At 26.4% G+C, this 25,166-nt stretch overlaps 3 protein-coding genes, 1 long non-coding RNA gene and 1 pseudogene across 7 annotated transcripts; 4 read left to right on the top strand and 1 right to left on the bottom strand.

Annotated features, from left to right (window-relative positions):
- On the top strand, positions 1–4,225 carry LOC112682162. Its single transcript, XM_025552683.1, has 2 exons — positions 1–70; positions 2,112–4,225. Exon 2 carries the CDS (start codon positions 2,353–2,355, stop codon positions 4,093–4,095), a length of 1,743 nt encoding a protein of 580 aa, XP_025408468.1. The 5' UTR covers positions 1–70; positions 2,112–2,352; the 3' UTR covers positions 4,096–4,225.
- On the top strand, positions 534–7,397 carry LOC112682171. 3 transcript variants are annotated; one of them, XM_025552693.1, is made up of 12 exons: positions 534–1,065; positions 4,578–4,771; positions 4,933–5,084; positions 5,276–5,401; positions 5,464–5,580; positions 5,695–5,787; positions 5,883–5,960; positions 6,036–6,149; positions 6,274–6,372; positions 6,470–6,705; positions 6,830–6,989; positions 7,246–7,397. In XM_025552693.1, exons 4-10 carry the CDS (start codon positions 5,302–5,304, stop codon positions 6,676–6,678), a joined length of 810 nt encoding a protein of 269 aa, XP_025408478.1. In that variant the 5' UTR covers positions 534–1,065; positions 4,578–4,771; positions 4,933–5,084; positions 5,276–5,301; the 3' UTR covers positions 6,679–6,705; positions 6,830–6,989; positions 7,246–7,397. The 3 variants fall into 3 exon arrangements, with proteins under 3 accessions (XP_025408478.1, XP_025408495.1, XP_025408488.1); XM_025552703.1 differs by lacking the exon at positions 534–1,065 and adding an exon at positions 4,444–4,517; XM_025552710.1 differs by lacking the exon at positions 4,578–4,771.
- Positions 7,398–8,706: 1,309 nt separating this feature from the next.
- LOC112682641 lies at positions 8,707–17,302 on the top strand (annotated as a pseudogene).
- On the bottom strand, positions 16,159–24,123 carry LOC112682191 (microspherule protein 1-like). Of its 2 annotated transcripts, none has more exons than XM_025552722.1 (6): positions 23,886–24,123; positions 23,645–23,813; positions 23,445–23,583; positions 23,273–23,353; positions 21,913–21,997; positions 16,159–16,249 (listed from the first exon to the last, which is right to left on the bottom strand). In XM_025552722.1, exons 1-5 carry the CDS (start codon positions 23,966–23,968, stop codon positions 21,933–21,935), a joined length of 537 nt encoding a protein of 178 aa, XP_025408507.1. In that variant the 5' UTR covers positions 23,969–24,123; the 3' UTR covers positions 16,159–16,249; positions 21,913–21,932. The 2 variants fall into 2 exon arrangements, with proteins under 2 accessions (XP_025408507.1, XP_025408506.1); XM_025552721.1 differs by lacking the exon at positions 16,159–16,249 and adding an exon at positions 21,545–21,770 and having other exon boundaries at positions 23,886–24,122.
- LOC112682212 lies at positions 18,402–19,288 on the top strand. Its single transcript, XR_003148470.1, has 2 exons — positions 18,402–18,617; positions 18,727–19,288. It is a non-coding gene; the product is annotated as an uncharacterized LOC112682212 (long non-coding RNA).
- Positions 24,124–25,166: the final 1,043 nt, after the last annotated feature.

Genomic DNA, 25,166 nt, shown 5'->3' on the forward strand with positions numbered 1-25,166 from the left:
GACAATAGTGTTTTGTATTATATTATACTGTACCGTAATTTTATATTTTGGTGTAAATAGCGGTGATTTGGTGAGTACTTACCTATTATTTATTTAAATAATTAAGATTGTAGTTGTAAGCGTATATTCAATTAAAGTTTTAACTCTTTGAGGAGCAGAGACTACCTATAAAGGTAAATAATATAAAGGCAGTAAATGATACAATAAGATTTTTAAGTTTTTTTTTTTTTTGTAAAAACTGTTTCTTATTAACTACCTAAAGTCAAAACTACTAAAAAAGTTATTTTAAATTTATGAATTTTCCAGGATCCACTCCCGTATAATCAACCAAATTTGATATTTTTTTTTTTATATTAATAGAGAAAAACATTCTACAGGCCTCATTGATATATATTCCCAATATTTATAATGAATCTTTAAAAAAAATTTAAAATTTAAAAACTTAAAAGTAAATTTTAAGATTTTTTTCATTTGAAATTGGAATTACAAAATCGGAGTTCAATGCGGCCTGTAAAATGTTGTTGTTTATCAGTTTAAAAAAAAAAAAATTGTAAAAATATTGAATTTACAATGAGTGATCACTTTTCCTGTAAGGTAATATTTTTGTTCTAAAAACGGCCAACTAAATATTTCGTTATTAGTTTGTCAGTGACATCTGCATGCGCGTACGTTCACGTTGTTCGTAGACCCCACCCAATTATTCATTTAATCATCATAAGTGATACCTCGCAACCCGCGGGCCACGGTACATCGTATTCCGCGTATTGATATCCAATACGAGTATAAAAATAAATAATGTAGTATTTTATTTTCAATTATCATTCCGCGACGCGACGTTTTCGGATCGTAGGCACGTGTGTACATAGGACTACGATTGTTTTGATTAATCGATTTTTTCACCTAGTAGGTATTCACAGCATTAATCGGTTAACCGATCAGAATCGTAATCAATGTAACCAAAAATTATTCGATTTCATACTTAAACGGCTAAACATAATAATATGAAAAAAAGAACCGGACGGGGACTCGCTCTGAACGGAGATGATTTGTTCGTCTAGAACAGGGGTGAGCAACTAGTCTATTTTGTCATAGAATTAGTTATAGTAATTTATTACTTTTTATTAATATATAAAAATATTATACATTAACATAAAATATTTAAATTAGATAAAAACTTAAAAAAAGTAAAATTTAACCTTTTTTTTACCAATATTTTTTTCACTATTTAAAATAATAATTAAAAAAATCGGAGTTCAATGCGACTTGTATAATGTTGTTTTTAATTAATTACAAATTTTTTTTTATAAAAATATTAAATTTACAATGAGTAATCACTATTTCCGTGAAGTAATATTTTCGTCCGTATAATAACTGTCATTGATAAAATCATGTAATAATGCAACATTCTCGATAGACCCCAAGACTGAACAAAAATAAACAATATTTAGGAAAGAAAGAAAAGCACACGCACTCGATAATAATAATATTGAATACTGTCATTAGACAATTATTATTAAGGATGGGCCGATACCACTTTTTTTTCGATACCCTATATACCGATATATGCAACCGATATAAAACCGATACTTGATATTATAATCACATGTAAAAAATAAGTTGATTTTTAATATATTACATAAAAAATCAACTTTTTTGACAAAAACCATGAACCGATACTAAAATTAATCCGATACCACAAACCGATTAAACCGATATTACATAATATTAGCATTAAATAATTTTACTGTGGCCCACCACAGTACTATCGATATTTAGTGATCAAAATATTGTTATTATTGGTATTAATATATTTTATGCTGGTGGTTCTTTTTTTTTTTGCGGTATCGGTTCAAATATCGGTTTTGAAAATATACCGATTCCGATATTTCCGATATTATCTACTAAAAGTTTTAAATTAGCTTAATTTTATGTATTAGTTAGTAATAAACATTAGTATTTGCATATATTTATATTCTTGTGATTTGTGGTCAATATTTTTTTTATTACTTTAATAATTTTAATGTATTCTATTGTTACATTTGGTTCGTTAAACTATAGTAGAGTTGGTAATAAACCGTTGAATATCCTACTATTCTATTGATTTGTTGCAGATAAATTATCTATTTACATTTATCATGAAGAAATTGGTTCCTCTCAGTAGTCGAAAAAAAAGAAGGAAAATGAAAGAAGAGTTAGACTATTTCAATCCCACCTACAATCATGATATTTCTGAAAATTTACTTTCGGAATCTTATCTACTTAATGAAATACCAAATTCTAATACAAATTCTCTCAACTGTCAGAATAATGTTTCATTTACAACAGAACATAGACTTCAGGAAGAATTAAATAATGAATCGCAAAATTTTAATTTCTCAAACTACAAAATTGATTTTCCCCCCCATAGACATATCTGACACTGATGATTCTGATTCTGACTTATTATCTAGTACATCATTTTTGATAAATAATGAATTAACTCAATGGGCAATACATTACAAAATTTCTCATATTGCCTTAGATAATCTTTTAAGTATTCTTCGTCAACATAAATGTTTTATTACATTACCCAAAAGCGCCAAGACATTATTAAAAACCAAACCCATTTCAATAGAAAATATGCGGGTCGTTGATCCTGGAAAATACTACCACTTTGGTCTCAAAAATGGAATTGTTCGTTATTTACCATATAATAATTGTGTTTTAGAGCAAGAATTAAAAATTGTTATTGGTATTGATGGACTTCCCATTCATAAAAGCACTTCTTTAGAGTTTTGGCCAATTTTGGCTTACATACGACCAAAATCTGATCTTGTTTTTCCTGTGGGACTGTACTGTGGAAACCAAAAACCTTCAGACAGCAATGACTACTTAAAAGATTTTGTTGATGAAGCAAAATATTTAATATTGAATGGTTTTGAACTGGAAAATAAATCTTACAAAGTTAAAATTGATGTAATCTGTTGTGATATGCCGGCAAGATCATTTGTTTTAAAAATTAAATCTCATACTGGATATAATTCATGCCCACGTTGTGAAATTGAAGGAGACCGTAAAGAAAATAGGACAGTTTTTCCTTATTGTGAACTGGACAAACGACCACCAATTAGGACACATAATGGCTATACAGACAAATTAACAAATGATCATCATTTACCTAATACTGATATTTCTATACTTATTGAATTACCTATGTTTGATATTATCAACGACTTTTCTTTAGATTATATGCATATGTTATGTCTTGGAGTGACCAAAAAACTGCTTTTTTTATGGATGAATGGTCCGTTAAATGTCCGCTTGCCTTCATGGAAAATTAAAGAGTTATCAGATTTAGCTATAAACTTAAAGTCAGACTTTCCTTGTGATTTCTCAAGAAAACCAAGAAAATTAGAAGAAGTAGCTCGATTTAAAGCAACGGAATTTAGAGCAATTTTAATATATTATGGTTTTGTTATTTTAAAAGATATTATAGCTGATGATTGTTACAAAAATTTTAAGGCTCTTAGCATAGCAATGACAATACTTCTAAGCCCACAATATGTTTCATTAAAACAATATGCTCGTGATTTATTAGAATATTTTGTCAAGTCCTTTGAACAAATATATGGCCAAATGTACATGGCACCAAATATTCATGGCTTACTTCATTTGGTAGATGATTATGATAGATTCGGATCTCTCGATAATTGTTGTACATTTTCGTTTAAGAATTACATGAAAGTACTAAAGAGTATGATTAGAAAGCCTGATAAACCATTGGAGCAGGTTATAATACGATATAATGAGGGAGAAAAATCAACCAGCAATTTAAAAAAAAAATGTGATAGTATGAAGAATAGTGAAGGCTTATTAATAGGGCAACATAATAAGGGGCCTTTGATAAATAACTTAGTGACAAATCCACAGTTTAGTACATTAATTTTGGGAAATTACAAATTAAAAACCAATGTGGATGCAGATTCATATTTTTGTATAAATAATAATGAAATTGTTAAACTAATTAATATTGGACATTCAACAAACACTGGAAATATAGTTTTGATTGGCAGAGAATTTAGGGAAAAAAACAGATTTTTATGTTCAGCCTATTAAATCATCACATCTAGGAATTTTTTCTGTTAAACATTTGTCTAAAAATTTAAAGTGCTGGAATGTTAAAGATGTTAAAAAAAAAAGTTATGATTTTATCTTACAAAATGAACAGGTTGTTGTATCCCTTTTACATGGCATTTAGAAAATTTGTAATACAATTTTTCATTTTTTTTTTTTTTTAACATGTAAATATATGTAATGTAATCATTATTAATTGTATTGATAAACTTAATAGATTTTTTTTTAAATTTAAATTTTATAATTATCTGTATAAATAAATTAGGTCGTATATTATTAGTAGCTAAATGTAAATTAAGACAATATAAATATGAAGATAGGAAACACGAATTGTATGATCTTTGCTTAGTCATTTAAAATATAGATACCTATATTATTAAATGTTCCCTATTATATACTATAAAGTATTAAATGAATAACTTATAAATTATGTAGTTCATTTTAATAATAACACATTTTTCTAGAGTTGATGTAAATATGTGGTCAATAGTGTTATTTGAAACTGAAAATACTATTGAAGTCGTTCCAGCACACTGGGTTAAAAGTAATACTTGTGCCTGGCCCAAAAAAGATGTAAAAAAAAATATTGAACGTAGAGTATTAGCCAACAAATTTGAATTCAATTATTTTGCCTCGAGAACATTAAAGAAAAATATTGGTAAATTGACTATTATTATTTTTTACTAAATCTATTATAATTTATTATTTGTAATACTTAAAGGTATACTGATTAATTTAATTACTGTCATTAAAATAAAATAAAAATTCATTATTTATAAATATATATTATAATTTCTAATTTAAATTAATATTTTTTAGCTACTCTAGCAGAAGCTAGAGCGAAGTTGAAGAAGGCTGAGAATACTTCAGATTTATCTACTTGTGATGATGAGATTTCAAAATCTCGTGCAAAAAAATCGAAAATATTTGATCCTCCAATTTTTTCCTTAGACAAAAGTTTTATTTTATTTGTTAGTTAAAGTATAATTATATTATGCTTTAAATTAGAGCATGGGATATTCTTATTATAAAATTAATACATTCATTTGTTACACTTAAAACCTAAAATAAAATTATAATTGTATTGAAAGCTTATTTATTTACACAATTCATGAAAATTTTGAATATTATGAATTATTATAATCATTTTATACATTTACAGATATTATACCAAAATCTAATGATATAATGAATGAAACTATATTAAATAGTTACAGTTTAAGTTGCGTAACATCTAAAGAAAAGAAAAACTCAAATAGTATTGATTGTTCATCTTTTAGTAATTTAGGTATATATTAATTTAAAACTATATGTTGATGTACATATACATTGTTATTATAAATGTTATAGATGTTGAAAGCAAGCAAGATCATAACATTAAATACAAATCAAATAATCAAAATTACAGTTTACCTTTAAAAGCAAAAAGAAAACTTTTTGATAGAAACTCATTTAGTCCTATTGCAGGTACTTAAATTTTAGAAAATTCAAATATGACAATTTTACGTAAAAAACGATTTATTTTAGTTTAAATCTATGAAATTATTTATTTAAATATTGTGTATATCTTTATATTTATAGCATTTCCACAAGAGCATAATATTTATACTTCAAGTAAATATGATCATGATTATAATATAAATAAATCTCCCATGTCAGTTATTTCTACCAAAGGTAAATAAAGTTAAAATTATAGTTTATTTAATTCACATCTACAATATTCAAAAGATAAATTTCTATTAATAATTATTTAAATTTTGAATTTTTAGGTTCTATAATCACGCCTGAAAAACATGATTTGTTTAACTTATCTCATAGTGAATCTGAAATATCTAGTCCAAAGATTGGTAAATTTAAATAATTTTTTAAAAAAAAACAGAAATTTTTAATGTAACACATAACAAATAATTATATTTTTATAGTGGAGCATAAAAGAGCCTCAAGCACCAAAATTATCTACACATCGTCATCTCCTTTTAAAGTCTCTGAAGCTACACAAGATACAAGTGATTACCCAAATTGTAAATTGGCCTTAGGTAATAGAACTTGGTTATTAATAAATATTTTTTATTCATTTAAATATAAAACATATAAAAAAAAAACAAAAAAAAATACTCCTAATATTGTATTATTTAAAGTGAAGTTTAAAATTGTTTTTAGATGTCAATTTACAGTCATCTTTTAAAAAGGTGTCTAGTGTTATTCAAAACAAACACAAATTAAGAAATAACTGCTTATCACAAATTTCTGAATCAAATGGTAATATCAATAATAATATAATGGTTTATACTCCAAGTGTATTGACTTCTGTATAATTAAACTTATATTTAATGAGTATATATCATTTTTGCTTCAGACATAATGAATAAAATTTTAAGAGTTGTCTTGAAAATCAAGTATGATGTAGAAACAATTGCTCAAAATCAAATTCAGATGGACAAAACTTTAACTGACACTGTGCTTCAAGCCAAGGATACTGAAAATATTTCTGAAGAACTATTAGAATATGATTCATTACTTCCAATTGAAAGTGAAGAACAATTAGATGAATTTGAGTCAAAGTAGTTAAACAAACATTTTAGAAAAAACATTGTAAGTACTTTTGTATTTTATATAATATTGTAATATAAAATAATCATATATTTTTATAAATTAATATGTAATAATGATATGACTAATATTTATATTCATCATTATTTTATTATGTGTCACATAGGTTAATGGTCTCAAACGTTTAGCAAAGAAGACATTAACAGCAACTATAAGGCAAATGTTAAGAACAATTTTTGAGGATGATATTTTGCAAAAGTACAGTTTTGTTGGACAGAAAAAAAAAAAGATTTTTTCATCTTTAGGTTCATGCTCTATAATTATTGGTAAGAAATATACTTGATAGTTTTTTTTTCCTTTTGTAACCAAATATAAATTTTTTGTTAAATGATTTTATAAATGAAAATTTTTTTAAACAATTATTTGATATAATTTAATTGAATACAATATAATATTTGTACTAGGCTAATATATATATATATATATATATATGTATAAATAGACATATGTTTGTTAATGACTAAATTATTACTATTTATTATTTTATTAATATATAATTATATCTGTTGTTTTCCAAATTAGAAGCTGTAAGAAAAGTTAAGGCATTCGAAAATGCAACAAATGCTGAAATTGAAGCACCAATGAAAGTTTACTTGGCCGGAGCAGCATTTAGAAAAAAAAACTATTATAGTGCACTCGCTAAGAAATTTATAATATTATATTAATTAATAATAAAGACAAGTATTAACATAATTACATGTCAAGTAGTTTTTTTTAATTTTACTACTTACCTAACTTTTGTCCATATATCCATTTATATTATTTTGTGTAGGTATATAATAACTATATGGTATCGAATAGTAGTACATCATAAAAAGTAACTAATATGAATAGGTAATGTATATAATATTATATAATATGTGAATAGTGAATATATATATATATATATATCAATATCACAAATGAATATTAAAAAATATTCATAATTTATTATGTTCCATTATTAGATATAAGTTGTCCTACAACTATCAGCTAATTTGAAAAACGGAAAAGTGGATTAAAAAATAGTTTTTTTAGCTATAAAATAATATATTAAGTATATTTGAATAATATTTTTTAAATCTTAAAAAAATAACGTTTATATTATTATTGTATTATTATATATGTAACGTTATAAAAACAATTAAACCCAGGCCAAAAAATAATACTAAAATATTATTAAAACAATATTTTAAAGAAGTTATAATCAAATTGTAATGATAAAAAAATATTAGTCATTACAAATGTATCTAAATAATAATGTTATTATGTTATAATCTTTCTATCTGGGATTATAATTAAGTAAGGGAAGTAACGGCGTGAGGGGAGGGTTCTGATTTAACTGAACTTAAAATATTTTATTAATTGAAATTATATGACTTAACATTTATTTTGCCCAGGGCCTCGCAAACTCTAGCATAGTTATTGAGTAAGGGTATATATAAAGTGTAATACGTCGCTTTTAAAATACAGATTAGGCATAATAATAAATATTACTACGCATAAAGATGAATAAGAGTGTACCTAGCTATTTATAGGTACATTGATTTTAAAAATTTTTGTTAAACGTGTTTGAATAAGTGTATAATCAGTAACCATTAATCAGCATTTATAATTTATGTTTGCACTTGATGTACGTGCGGGCTCGTCGCGAGTCACTCGTCTCTCCAAGTTGCAATACGTAGTACCATTGATTATAGATAGTATCTATAATAGATAATATAATCTATATATCTATAATCAATGGTAGTACGTACCCTATTGTTGTTATTCTATAAATAAATATATTTCCAGTAACGGGCTCTTATCGTACGGGATAGTCGCACGTCTATCGTCTCTCCAACTCACTATACGTACCCTACCAATGGTTTTTATCTATTATTATATAAATAAATATATTTCAGTAACGGGCTTTTAATTCTTATAAACATTTTGTAGATGTATTTGTAATTCTGGTGCCGCTGTTTGCAGTGTGCCTGTGTCAATTTGTCAAGTCACACTTGAATACTTGATTGTGTTAGCCAATTTGACATCGCCGTCGCTAATATCATTATACTTATTGAAGTGTACAGTGTAGTATGTGCACGTAATATTTTAAAATTCTTAGTTGTCTTTGACACTATAGTATTATACTTATACCAGTATTATAGTTTTGTGTTTCAACTTGATCGAGATCTAAGGTAAGCTATAATATAAAATATTCGTTTTGCATGCTAGCGTGTTACTTAAATATTTTAAATTTTTGTATAACCACTCGAAGATAATAGTGTGCAACTAATTATTATATGTATTTGTATACAAAGCCGTATCTAGAAATTTTTTTCGGGAGGGGTCCAAAACATATATAACTGTATATTATAATTTTATTGGATTTAGATTTTAACTTTTCATATTTGGATAGAAATAAGACGGAAAAAGATTTAACCTTGGTAAATTATACTTAAGTAAAATTCAAATATCCAATATAGTATCATACTAGTGTGACTTGCTCGATATAAAACCATGAGTAATAAGTTATTACAATTCTTTACCATAATCATTATATCAATACGGTATATTGTACCGTGCTGAGTATGACCGCCCATCTTCCACAGTTAGGAGGCCACTTTTAAATCTAAATTCCTGGCCTTAAAATCTGTTTAAAATCAGACTCCTTATAAAACTTATAAAACTAAGTGGTTGTATTACTGTATTAGTTTACATTTGTTGGCTGTAGTTAAATTTAATAAGAGTAATATTTACCTATTTCTAAAATATGTTAAAAACCTAACTTACTGTTCAATTATTGTTTTTCATTACCTACCTAAACTAAAAATTATGCATTTTTTGGGTTCATTTTACTTACCTATTTCTTATTTTTACAGTTTGTTAATTAACTATTAGGTACCTATTTGTAATAACTAATAACTATTTTATTACTGTATTTTTTTGATGTTCAATGATAGTATCTATTCTATATAAATAACAATTAGTTAAAAAATGTTTGAATTCTAAAACCTTAAAATTATAAAATTGTATTATTAATTATTCCTAAAAGCAATGTTATAAAATAGGTTTATAAAAACTATATAGTATTATTTTTATTATTCTGTTTCAAAATGTTCACTTGTAACTTAAATAGTTGAATAAATAATATTATAATATGCATAATGGGATTATATAAGATTATTATTAAAAAGCAGTCATCAAATTGCCTTTCTATATTAAGTATGCAAGCACTTTTTTACCAAAAATCCGCTGTATACCAAAATAGGTATAGTTTTTCCCATATTTTAGTTCATGGGAATAAAAGGAGAATTTCTACAGTTCTGAAAAACCTCGACGTCGATACCAAACGTGTGATGATTTTTTTATATTGAGTGTATTGATTTTACAATAAAAACATAATTATTAACATTACATTTACGACATTTACCTTTCCTTGGTTTATATGAATAAAATTTCATTTATCTATCAAGTTCTGTAGCCATTATAATATAATGTAATGTAAGTTACTAATAATAACGCTATGTCCTAACTGAATCCGTGCGTTGCGTGCGTTGCGTGTATTGCGGGCGATGCGTGCACGCAAATAAAACCAACTGCAACAAAGTACGAACATGTCCTAACTGGCCGTAACATGCGTGCGATGCGTTTTAACGCACCGCACAAAATAGAGCTTGTTCTATTTTCCAACGCAACGTTGTGCGTCAAGACACATTGTCAATTATTTAAATTTATTTTTTTTTGTATTTCAAAAATGGATGTTCTTATTTCCGAAGTACAAAAAAGATCAGTACTTTGGAATAAATGGGAACCAAAATTTAAAGATCGGGTAGTGGCAGACAGGCATTGGGATTCTGTATCCAAAGAACTTGGAATGTCAAGTAAGTTTAAAAGTTTAAAATTGTATACTGAATATACTAGCTAAAGAAATATATTATTATTACAATATTATTATTTATTATATAATATATTAATATTTTATGGAATAATGTAATCAGTAATATAATACAAAAATAAAATAATGATAGTAATAATATAATTAGTTCCTATAAGCAATACAAATTGGACAATTTGGTAGGTTAAAGTTCTATATCGTGGTAATTTATAATTTCCTTAAAATTTAGCGAAAAAATTTTTTTTATAATATACAACAATATTTATCGGTTATTTATTTATTACAATATATTACTTGAATATATTACAACTGAAAATAAAATGTACAACTGCCTGCAACTTCACAACCTCTTGTACGTTGCACGTCTGAATTCATCGACGTCAATTTTGCCAACAAAATGTTGCGTTGCGTGCGTTGCGTTGCGGGCGAACGTATAAACGCAACGCACGGATTCAGTAAGGACAAGGCGTAATACATTACGCCGTGTCCAACGTAAATCCGAATTGCGTCCGGCGCGTCCGTTTTCGCATCGCAATCGACGCACATTATTGCGACAATCGCATGCATGTCCAACGTCAATTTGCGTCCGATGCGTACAATTTAGAAATCTACGAATTAATTTAAAATAATATAAACCTGCCTTCAGTGCTCACAATAATTGTGAACGTGATCGAGAGTAGTTTAAACGAGTGATTTCTATTTGCCTTTTGATCAAAGTTATATATTTTCAATCATGTCTTTTAGTATTCAGCAAAAAATTATACTTGCAGAGAGTATATGTATTAAACACTATTTGTATAAAAAATACATTAAAATTAAATTTGTGTTTTTTAAATTATATATATTAAAATAATTGATAAATAATATAAATTAATGATTATACAACAAGGTGTTTATTTTGTATGCGTTAATATTATGTGAGTTCGTTGATAAACGCAGTGCGTTGCGTTCTTGCGTTTGAAAACAAAATTATTTGTTTTCAAACTAGTGCGTCGAATACGGCTGATGCGTTATCGGTCGTATCGGACGCACTCGCCGTCCAGTTAGGACACGTCGAATCATGTCTACGGTTTTGATTAATATTTTCATCGCATTGACCGCAACGCACTGCGTTAAACGCATTTGACGGATTTACGTTGGACACGGCGTTAGAGTGCAGACTACAGACCCTACGGAGTAATATACGCGTCATACAATTATAAACATATCACAACAAATTGATCAGCGCTTTTCAGTTGAATAAAAATAGAACTGCGATAATACCGATAACTAACGACGATTTTAATTCTATATACATATAACGCCATCTCCTATATGTGAGTGCGGCGTGTGCGTGTGATTTGGATTAAGGGTTTTCCCAGTAATAACTATAATAACCGTTCATGTCGCCTCAACAGTCAACATACTATAAGTTATCATTTTGTAATTCTCTGCCTTATTAGTGCCATTGAAAAGACATAGGTAATGTTAAATTTTTGTCTTGCTCTTCACTTCAATATCTCTTCAACTTCGTATTGTGTTAGTATACCTATATTTATGCAATTTGTGTAATTGACAATATACTCAACTCACAACTGCTTCTTTGGTAAGTAATTTTATTTTATGTAACTACCTACAATTTTTTAATTTGATGATATCTACGTATATTCAAATGAGTAATACTATTTATTGGAGTTGGACAACTATTAATTTTTACAATTTTATAATAAATAATTACCACGATCTCGATTAATACAAAGCTACTCTTCCTACCTTCTATTTATATGAATATTAAGTTTTTATTAAACTCGTTAAGTAAATATCTAATTGAATACCTACCACATAGCATTAATACCTATTTTATTTTAAGTATTAAATTTTAATTATGTGATTATAGTTATTATTATTGCTACATACTAATATAATAAATGTATACCTACATTAATTTGCTGATTATATAGGTAATATATTGTATAGGTAAAATAATATATTATTTATTTAAACATTCCATCTTATACGTTTTCACCGAATCACCTAAATCTGAAATAGTAAATAGGTACTTAAAAAGGCACTTTCATTATTTGTATAATCAATTTTAGATTAATTAGTAGTACCTACTTATGTAATATAACATGCTAATAATAATAGGGTTAATTTTGGTGTCAGTAAAATATAAAGGATTGCAAGATATACATTAATATAGTTAAATTATAATTATTTGTAATTACTTATAACTATATTACCTATATTAAATTATCTACTTACCTACAATATTTTATTTTTAATATTTATAATGCTTTTATACTCAGCATAAAGTACTCACTATTTAAAAAATGATTGATAATTTTGTAAATATATATTTTGTGCCTATATTTTCAAAATATCAAGATGTACAAGAAAACATTTTTTTTTTAACTATTTTTTGTTGTATATAGGTATGCTGTATGTGACTTTAATATGTGCAATTATTAAAATATATTTATAATTAATTTAAAAAATGTATTACATAATATTATCCATAATATGTAGGTAAATGTTGATAATATTACAAAAAAAAACATAATTTTCAATTAAATTGATATATCTAAATTAAAATTAAATTAATTAGTTGATTTACTTATAAATTACCAATACATGAATATTAATAATAATTTTTTATTTTATTTATAAACCTTTCAAATATGTATGACCAAAATCTAATACATAATATGTAATTGTAATTATATTTTTGACGGTACCTCATTCAGTAATAATAGTATTTTTATTATTTAGGTAGGTTAGGATGTCTTACAAAAAAAAGTATTGCCTAAGTGACAGGTCAAAAAGAAGAAGGGTGCAAGAGGGTGCAATATTTAATTTAGTTATTGAACCCAGTTTTCCAAAAAACAATAATTTACTTGTTACTAGTAATGAGGCATCAACTTCCTTAACAGCGATTAATTCAGTTTTAACAAATACTGTTATTGCAAATGAAAAAGAATCATATAAAGAATTGATACACTCTTCATCATCGTCAATTTCATCTTTTGATGAAGATATTGGAGATAATGAAACATAACTTATTTCAATGATGATATTGATCAGTTAGCATTATTTAGTTCTTTAATTGCTCAGTGGCCAGTTTCATTTAACATTTCTCAAAATGCTCTTAATGAATTATTAAAATTATTAAAACGACATAATTGTTTTGAATCATTACCTATTGATTCATGAACCATTTTAAAAACAAACAAGTTAACTACTTCAAATTTACGTGTTGTGGAACCAGGAAAATACCATCATTTTGGTATTCTGAATGGAATTAATCAAAATATTGTTGATTGTTTTAATGATAATGAAGTGATTCAGATTGTTGTTGGAATTGATGGTTTACCAATTTATAATACCAACTCATAATAATTATGTTTTGAAAACTCAAGAGGAATATCATACTGGAAATATCTCTATTTTATCTACTTTTCCCAATTTTAATATAACAACCTGGTTCTGTTTGGATTACATGCACTTAGTATGTCTAGGAACTGTTCGTAAACTTATATTATTATGGATGAATGCAGTGGCGTAGCTAGGATTTTCTGAAAGGGGGTGTTAATTATAATTATTAAATATTATATATAATACGTACAAACTAAAACTTATTTTAATTAATTAATATGTATACATAATGTCTGTATAGAGATGTAATGTATATTCGAATTCGGATAGCTTTATCATAAATTATTCGAATATTTGACTATTCGAATATCAGTATTCGATGCTACAATACCTATTATTATTAAACGTTTTGTGTTGCACGAAAACGTAAACGAATAATTTTCGTCACGTATTGTCACAATCGCGATAATGTTAACCTGTATATATGTAATTAGTATTGTGCATTATTTTATATTTCATATTGTATTATCGATTTACCTATATTCCTATAATAATGTAATATATGATACGACTCAAGGGGGGTGTCATATCTACCAAACACCCCCCCCCCCTTGTATACGCCACTGAACGAACTAAAACTAACTAACTGGACCCAATACAATTCGCTATCCATCTTGGAAAATTAAAAAAATCTCCAGTTATATTCATAATATAAAAAACAAAATGCACTCTGAGTTTGCAAGTAACCTTATAAACCTAGATGAAGTAAATAGATGGAAAGCAACAGAATTTCGTATGTTTTTACTATATTATGGCATTATAGTCACTAAACCATCATTGAAAGATCAACACTGGAATCATTTTTTTAATTTAAGCATATCTATGATTATTTTATTAAGTCCTGATCGTTCGAAATACATAAATATTGCACGTCAATTATTAGACATTTTTGTGAAAGATTTAGAGATTATGGTTGTTACCTCATTTCTCACAATATTCATGGTCTAACTCATTTATGTGATGATTATGATACATTTGGTCCACTAGATAATTGCTCAGCATTCCCCTTTGAAAACTACATGGGTTGCTTAAAGAGAATGTTAAGGAAATCACATAAGCCTTTGGAACAAATTATCAAAAGATATAATGAAATTTGTTCACTTAAATCCAACACTAAAATTATAAATCGTGCACCTTATTTTTCTGGTCTTCATAACCATGGTCCTATAATGTCAAGTTCAATAAAAGGAAAACAGTTTACCACTTTGATATTAAAAAATATGACTATTAAAACACATATGGAAAGAGTACTTTCCAGATACTTATACTCATACTTTTTAACGCAAGACAAAAAAATAGTTAAAATTTTGAACATAATTATGAACGAAAATTCAGATGTGATCCTTATTTGTAAAATATTTGACCAAAAATATGAGTTATTTATGAAACCTATAAAATCTAGTGAATTAGATATTTATGTTGTAAAAAATTTATCTGAAAATTTTCATACGTTTAATATAAAAGATATTGAAAAAAAAATGATTCTTTTACCATCTAGTAATAATATCTTGATTGTATTACCTATTATCCATTCAACTTTAAATATTTAGTATTCTTGTAAAAAGTTTTTTGTTTAACCTCATAATTTTACTGTATAAAATTATTTTCTATTTTTTAATTATTTTTAATGCCAATTATTATTAAGGCCCCTGCAAATGTGTCATTTTTAAGGAGTTGTGTTTAGGCAATTATTTCGTTCCTTCAATCACTGATCGTCTTTGTGTGTGTAGTAAATGATAATTAGTGTGCGTATACTCCCCTACCATCACCCGCGACCCGCATCAATTTACAATTCATTGTTATTTCTTATCTGGTTTATGGACGGTCGCGGCCTCGCGGGTCGGACATAATAACAGTACGTAAATATCATGAAAATAAATAATGTACATTCAATTTGAGATGTGTATATTATATTATAATATTATACATAAAAAAGTACTTTACACAATTTATATTACCCATATTTAGTAATAATGGTACCTAACTAGTATAATATTATATAATTAATAATAATAACAAAAAAACATAGATGGATAAGGTAGGTACTTAAATTATTTCATTTTATTTGAAAATAATTTTACATAAAACAAAACATATTGTTACTTGTCAGGAGAAAAACAATATCAGTTTTTTTATGGGTAGCTAATTTAAAAATATTATAATATGGCTTACCAAATGACTTCGATCAGGATCACTCTTATTCAATGATTGAATATATAATTTAATGACTAAACAAAAACATATGTGCTTGGCCTAAAAAAAATTCAAAAAAATTTATTCAGAAAAAGACCAAACCTAATGAAATTGAGTTTGATTTTTTGAAGGCTCGTAAATTGCGAAAAGACAGGTGTGTTCTATATCTAACATAATATATAGCTAAATATAATTTAAATTATTCATTATATGATCAGTATTTTTTGTAGTTTAGAAGATTATAATATATTTATTTAACTAATTTAAAATATTCAGAAAAAAATAATATTTATTTTTATTTAGATAGTTATGCAATAGCTAGAGAAAAAGGTCAAAAGGCAGAGTATACATCTGATCTATCGACAACACCATCCAAAAACAATGCATATACTAAAGGAAATCTATATTAAAAACTAAAAAAAAAAGATAAATGTCAACAAAAAGAAAATGGTGTTTTATGGAGTCCATCTTCAAGTGATTGTATTGGTTGGTTAATTTATGTTATTGCTAAATTTAAGAAATGTCATTGTTTTCCAGTTTTATTATAAATGTATATATACATTTTTTAGTGGATGATAATTATACCTTCCAAGATTCAAATTTAAATCCTATTGCAGAAAGTATATTCTAGTATTGTCGAATGAGTTGTAATTGATAAAGTAAGCGATATTAGTTATTAACTAATATATAATTATTAATAAAATAATAAATGAACAGTATAGTACTGAATAGTAATAATAAAAAAATTGAATAAAATACTAAAAAATTTAGTTTTTCTTTTTTTTCTATTTTAAATGAAAAAAATTGTAACCAAGTTCATATTAAAATAATATGTATTTTATAGTATTATAATGTATGATGTATACTTCATATTTAAAAATATAATTTAATTATTGTTACTTTTTCTAAAAAAAAAATATTTGATAAGTATATAAAAATGTGAACCCTGCAATTGTAAGAAAGAAAATCATTAACACTATATTTTATATAGTATTAAAAATAAATGCATTGTTTTAAAAATTGTTTTCAATAGGTACTGCAAAGTATCCTGCTATAGAACTATTCCCCGCAAGATCATCTGTATCTAACAATTGTCTAAGTCCTGTTGATGCAGAAAAAAAAAAAAATTTCAGTACAACAAGTGATTTGTTGAATCTAATTTCTATACCTGATAAGACAATAGAAGTAACTGGTAATGTATACATTAATAATTGTATTAATATTTGAATAAAATATCTATAATATATATACATCTATAATATAATGCAATAATTAATTTCATCAAACTCATGTATTTTTAATTAAATTTATTGTTAATAGATCTGGATGGGATAGCACATTTGATCGAAGAATCTTTCATTGGTGTAGTCAACACATCGACATCACCATTTAAGGTTTTTTATGTATCTAATATAGATACACAGCAGTCAGTATCCATTTCAAATAAATCACAAATATCCGCACACAATGGAATACTTGGTGAGTAATATATAAATTTAATTTAAATATATTAAATTTATAAAATGTATTAATATAGTTAATTTTAATGTCTATAGAATTACTTCAAAAAATGAATTGAACAATATGTAACATCAAATATGATATCAATTCATTAAATGAGAAGGTTGATAAAATATATGATATAATATTGGAATCAAGTCGATTTGAACATTAATTGATGGAAAAAAGTACTGATAATAAATTCCAAATGGAACTATCAAATCTTTCATTGGAAACGGTGGATGAACTGAACGAATTTGAAAAAAAACTTACAACTAATAAAGAATTCAGAATGAAACTAGTAAAAATAAAATTCTGAATAAGCTATATTCTTATATTAATAATACTTATATAGATTTTAACTACTGAATAACTTATTGTCTACAGGTTTCAGAGCTCAAACGTTTTTCATGTAGCACATTGCTCTGTACTGAATGTATACTAATGAGACAACTGTTTAAAGATGTATTACTTGAAAAGTTTAGCTACAAAGGATTGAAAAAAAAAGTGTATAAAATAGGAGTTTCAATATCCACAGCATCACATAAATTAAACTTTTTAATTTCTTTTATAGCATCTGAAAATAATTAAAGTCAATTGAAATGGATAATATACTATACTTTATATATATATATATATATATATATATATACTAATTATAGTATATTGTATCACCATAACATGTTGTTTATTTTTTCATTATATTGTGCTTATTTGCTATAAAGAAAGTTGTATTTATTTTATAATTAACACATTATTATCAAATAAAAAATTAAAAGAAACATACCTCATGGTGATATGGTAATATATATTGGTGTAGAAATATTTTTTGATAAATATTAAGTTAATTGATTCACTTATTTGACCTGATAGTGGCACAGTGGATTTATTTACACTGAGGAAGTCATAGAAATACATATTTTGACAGGTGAACATAGAACAATAAGTTATATTTATAATTATCCCAATACCTATTTTTTATTGAGTTAGTTTGAAATATTCATTTGTACCTATTTATTTAAAAAATTTAAGTACAGAAATGAAGGGAAGTATTTCAAGATCGTGAAAATGGAGAGATATTCTGATGGCTGCCATAAATCTTAGAGAGTATTAAATGCCAGAGAAAGAAGAAGATGAAGTTTATTCTGTGTAAAGAATTATGTACTCGCCATACTGATAATGTTAGTTATCCAAAAATAAAAATTTTCCAATCAGACACTGGTTCTTCAATACTTCTATAAAGTCATTAGTTGTATATGGTTGATACATATTACCTAATTTAACTAAAAAATCTGAATTTAGAAATTCATTTGATTTGGGATCACTTGCATGAATATAATTCAATACTTCATCGTTCACATTATCTTAAAAATGGAAAAATGGTCTTCATGGACACACGTACTACTACCAGAACGAGGACAACTTTCTGTACATCCTATTACTGTTTGGTATATAAGTTAGAAGACATAAGGACTTCTTCACTTGTATTCCGACTCACATATTGTGCAAGTCATTGGCAAGTCCTTAGTCTTCATTTACTCTCTATGTTAAAATATATGTATGTACTGTAATTGTGTAAATTAAATAACTTTAATTATACATCTGGACTCTTATTTAATCAACCTTTAAACGACCATCTCCGCATATGTGTTGACAAGTAACCTGGTTCACAACACATGATCAACCTCCTGTACAACTAAACATTGTTTTTCCTTACAAATCTATGGGTAAAAATAAACGGTCCTTTAATAGTACTTGGTATAAATAGTATCCATGGATTGAGTACTTAATACAATTTGATCAACATTTTTGTTATTATTATAAACATTCTTTACTACCAAGTCAACATTGTAATCCTAATACTGTCAATTTAACAATCCATGGTCATTCAGACTGGAAATATATAGGCAGTATGGCTAAAATACATGGTAAATGTGACACACACAAACTAGCAATGGCTAAATATAAAGGGTGGTGTGATTTTAAAATACAAAACAGTGTTACGACTATGATTGACTCACAAATAAAAGTTGAATTTGCTAAAAATTGAACAATATTAAGAAGTTTAATAAGGTGTGCTATATATTGTGCTAGACAAGTTGTTGGTTTGTGAAGACATTCTGAAACAACTAAAATCTCTAAAATTGTGAATAATAATATTGCAACAGAAAATAAAGGAAATTTTTTAGAGCTTGTAAAGCTGTTATGTGTCGAAAATTAAACATTTTGTTCAGCTTATGAAGCATTACCAAAAAATGCAAAATATATTAGTAAAATAATTCAAAATGATATAAGAAGTGCAGTTTCCAAAGTGATTGCTTAATTTATTTTAAAAGAAGTACAATATCACATAATATATTTATAATTTTTACAGTCTATTCAAATTTTAAATCAAAATGTGTAAAAATAAATGTGAAAATTATTTTAGTCAAATAACAAAATGTGTAAAATATATTTAGTGTACATTTTTACATGGTAACTAAAAAAAGGTTACCGTTGGACTGTCGGTCAAATATTTTGAATCTCCCTGTAAAAAATGAACTCAGAACATACAAATACATACTACTTACTTTACACTAGTATTAACAGCATTAAAAGAGTGTACTGAAAGTTCAAAATCTAAGGAAGCAGCTAAATCTAAAACTTTACTAAATCGAATGAATTCTTTAAAAACTGTTGTGTTACTTTTCTGTTTGGATTATATTTTATTTTTAGTAAATATTCTATCATTAAACTTACAACACTTGACTATAACTATTGTGCAAAATTGATTAAATCCATTACGGAACAATTGATTAATTTAAGGTCAGAAAAAATATTCATCAATATTTACAATGAAGCTGTAAGTGTATTTTAGACTTCGAATATTGAACCTAATAATACACTATGTTCGACAAGAGATCAAAGAATTTCATCAACACTGGATAACTGTTTAACTTATTCAACACTTGGTGCTAGTACTAATAGAAAAGAATCACGAAACATATCCTCTAAAGAAACTGAAAATGAATTTAAAAGTCTTTTTCCATTTTTAAGATAATATGAACAATGAAATATTGAATTATATCCATGCAAGTGATCCCAAATCAAATGAATTTCTAAATTTAGATTTGTTAGTTAAATTAAGTAATATGTATCAACCATATACAACTAATTACTTTATAGAAGTATTGAAGAACCAGTGTCTGATTGGAAAATCTTTATTCTTGGATAACTTAACATTATCAGTACGGCGAGTACATAATTTTTTACGCAGAATAAACTTCTTCTTCTTCTTCTCTCTCTGGCATTTAATACTCTCTAAGAGTTTTGGCCGCCATCAGAATATCTCTCCATTTTTCACGGTTCTGAAATACTTTCCTCCATTTCTGTACTCCCAATCTTCCAGATCTTCTACAACATCGATCTTTATTTTTGTTACACTGTTTGTTATTTTTCTTATGGTAAATTAATAAAAACAGTAATTTTTATAAGTGTTAAAGTACAAGTGTTTAATTATTTAAAATACCTATCTCTTTCACAATCACGTCTCAAGATAACAACGAACGTGTGACGTCGTTAAATAATTAATGTGGCACCGATCGTAGTATCCTGCACAACGATCACTACAATATTTTTGTGATGCCGAGAAAAACCCAATTTGTGTCTAAAATCATGTTTCAATACTTTTCTTCAATAATAAATATTTAGTACAAGTAATTTATAAGTAGATTAGGTTAGTATTAAGTATAAAATGTCAATAGTATTTAAGATTTTTATTAGAAGTAAAAATGTGATTATAAAATTGTTGATAAGTTGTACACAATTGTTTTATAACTAATATTGTAATACAGTATTAAAGTACTTGAATGATGATTATTTTTACATACATATTTATTCAATGACGCCTGATGGTATCAAACAGCGTCTAAATAAAAAATTATTCAGTGACGATGATGATGCCAATAGGCGTCATAAAGAAAAAAACACGTACATTTGAATAGCACAAGGAATGCATATATAAAAATCAAGCCGCAGCGAACGTGTTAATTGTATTTATCAGTTGATGATTGATAAGAAAAAGAAATCTTAAGCCAACAATCTAAAAACACATAGTTTGTATAATATTTATATTATTTATAATTGTATTATTTAATACACAAAAATCTTATACTATAGTAACTTTTCTTAAAATCAAATTTTTGTAAAAATAATTATTAGTTAAAAACTTAAATATATATTACTTGTTTTTCGAAGTAAGATGTCACTCGAGAACAGGATCTGGCCTTTCAGCCAATAAATGCTCATCATCAAGTAAATATTCATAATCTGCAAATAAAGAGATATGCTCTGGAGTCATTGTGGTAACAAAAAAAAAGTTATTTAAAATAATATTTATTATAAAAAAGTTTTAATATAAACTATTTTCTTAAAATTTTAAAAAAACTTATAGAAAAAACAAATAGTGATGTTATATAAATAGTACCCGAAATGTTTCTTCTAAAAATTATATCACAAACATTATACTTTATTTAATTTTAAATCAATTACAGCTGAAAATAAAAATTTTTAATGATTTAAAAAAAAAACATCAATTATAATTAATATAATACTGTAAAAACTATTTCTTAAAATTTGAAATATGCATTTTTATGAATTAAAAATATTTAAAATGCTAATTCTTGAAAAAAAGAAAATTATCATGGAAACTTAAGAATTTTGAAAAAAATGTATAATATAACAATTTAATCTCTAATTATGGCTTATATCCAATTTACAATAAATGCTTTAACATGATGGGGTCACCAACCATTTTTTTTTTTTTTTAGAGTCGCCAATATATAAAATAACTAATTAGGTGTTTTTATAAATTTCATCATTATAATCATTGTTGAGTATTACAATTAATAAATGTCTAGGATTTTCAATAAATACATTATATTTATTATACTAATTTATCACTAATGTTATCACAATGTTATCAAAATAAAAAGATTGCTCAAAATCTTGGTGACATTTTATAGGATTTCCGATTCAAAAAGATAGAAAACCTTTATTCTAGCTTTTAACATTAGAATGATAGAAAAATAATTCAATTATTTACTCAATTATTATGCTCAGATTTTAAAATGACGAACAATAAAATGTGCTGTTCCTATCTTACACACATACATTATAAGATTACATACTTTCCATATCTTACTCATTGTAATAATATTGACATAATTTAAATAATTATAAAAATTATTGAGAATATCTTCAAGATTTTGTTGGGATCTTTAAAATATTTTTAACAAAACTTTCTGAAAAAAAGGTCTTTCAATACATCACAGTACCTTAGTATTTATATATATAATTATATATAATTACTGAACAGTCTTACTGTACTTCAAACATGTAAAAAAAATATGATCAATTTCATTATAGTGCATTTTTAAAGAAAAATTTAAAATTTACATTTTGATAAAAATAAGTTGTCCATTACAAAGAACAAACTAAAATATTATCCAATTCAAGATAATTGTGGTAAGATAATTGATAACAATCTGTGAAATATGTTACGTTTATGCATAGATGAATTAATAATATTAATATAAGCTATACCTTCTACTTCATCATCAAGAACTTGAACTCCAGGTTCTAGGTTACGATCTGCTGTTATTGGCATAAGATTTTCCAAAGTATCTGTAAAACAGTCAAACAATATTTAATAAAAGAACAAGAACATTTTTCCAACAATAATATACAAATTAATATTAAAAAAGTGATAACTTACTATACTGATCTGATAGCAATCCATATTGTTTCATCAACTGCCAATGAAACATGAGAATCTTAGCAGTGCGTTCACGATGGAATACATCAGGATTTTGATTAAGCAATTCTTGAAATGTCTCAATGGTAGGGTGTGAATTCTATAAAGAAAAAATATCTTCATTTACTGAAAATACATTTAAAATGAAATTATGTAAATACAGATTTTAAAGTAGCCAAAATGTCTTCTTCACGAATAGAAAATTCATTTTTGCCTTCAATAGTCTCCGAGTGTAAATTGTTCATTGCTGATGCAGCGTGTTGGGATATTATTGGATCAAAAAACAAGTCCTGCCACTTTAGTGAAAATTCTTTAAGTGTATACCTACATCTGAATTTCGTGTTATAATTATTATTACATTAGGGAATGCACTACCATGTAACTGCATTATACAAAACGTACCTCCTTCGATTCGAACCGTCATCCATATCCTCAGAGCTGCATGTCCTCAAGCTGATTTCCGAATATATATTTCTGTATTCCATATCTACCACGCGAACGTTAGAAAGGGACGACAGGGTCGGACACTCGAAACGACTATACCTCTCGTCGGTAGAGTTATCGGCACGTTACCTATCGTTATTCGGACAGTTACCGCGAGCAAGAGTAAACAAGAGACAATAATCGTCAACAATAGTCGTTAACAAACGCCGAGAAGTGATACCACAGAATAGATGAAATCAGAATGAACACTGATAAGAAATTACACGGGCTCTTGTGGGAATACGGTAATTTGAGCTAAATTGAACCTAGTGTGACCACCAATTCAAGGGGAAAAAAATATTGTATATAATTCTTTGTACCGTACAATAACTATCTTTGCGGTTGATTTGAATTCTAAATGTATTACCATTGATTATAGATAGTACTATCTATAATCAATGGTATTACTTACCGATAAGTTATTCTACGATATGTACATAGTAACAACAATCTTTTATACTTGATAATTTAATAAAATGATTAAATAAACCACTATCCTCAAAAAATAATACTCTATAGCAGTGGTCTTCAACCTTTTCCGACCCGCGACCCACTTTTCTTACCAAATATTTTTCGCGACCCATGTCAACTTCGTTAGCCATGAAAACCGAATAAAAAAGTTAAAATTGCTTAATGTATGCCATTGTAGAAGTGCTTTTATAACTGAATAAATTTATGTATATATTTATTTTTCTAGGTATCTATAGTCTGTTCAAAATGAGATCGGATCTCGGTGGTGACCAGTTTTTCGTTGGCGCTTGCCACCACCATAGTCATCATCACGCGACTAATGCTTTGGTCGCCTGCGCGTATGCGCGTCATGCGTCTTCAACAAGACCGGTGACCGTAACGCGTCGTACAAAATAATACGCTTCATAGCAAAACAATGTATTTTAAATTATTTGTACTTGTCGGCAATCGATACTAGAATAATGCGGCGCTCTCGTCGGCGGCGACGCATCAGATCGAGCCGCAGAACTAAGCCTCACCCATGCGCACAACTCGGCCGCCGAGGTTAACTACCTTTTTACGATTTACCTTTTTTTAAATACGCTCCGTTTATATCAACCGACGTAAACGAAGTTTTTCGAGGTGTAAGAACATATTGTCTCTAATTGAAGAGCATTCGAATTCTAAAATTTAAAACAAACACTTTAGTCCAATGCAATGATGTTTGAAATATAAAATATTTAATATTTT

This window comes from Sipha flava, unplaced genomic scaffold, assembly GCF_003268045.1.
Source record: "Sipha flava isolate LNK unplaced genomic scaffold, YSA_version1 103_pilon_pilon, whole genome shotgun sequence".
Taxonomy (NCBI): domain Eukaryota; kingdom Metazoa; phylum Arthropoda; class Insecta; order Hemiptera; family Aphididae; genus Sipha; species Sipha flava.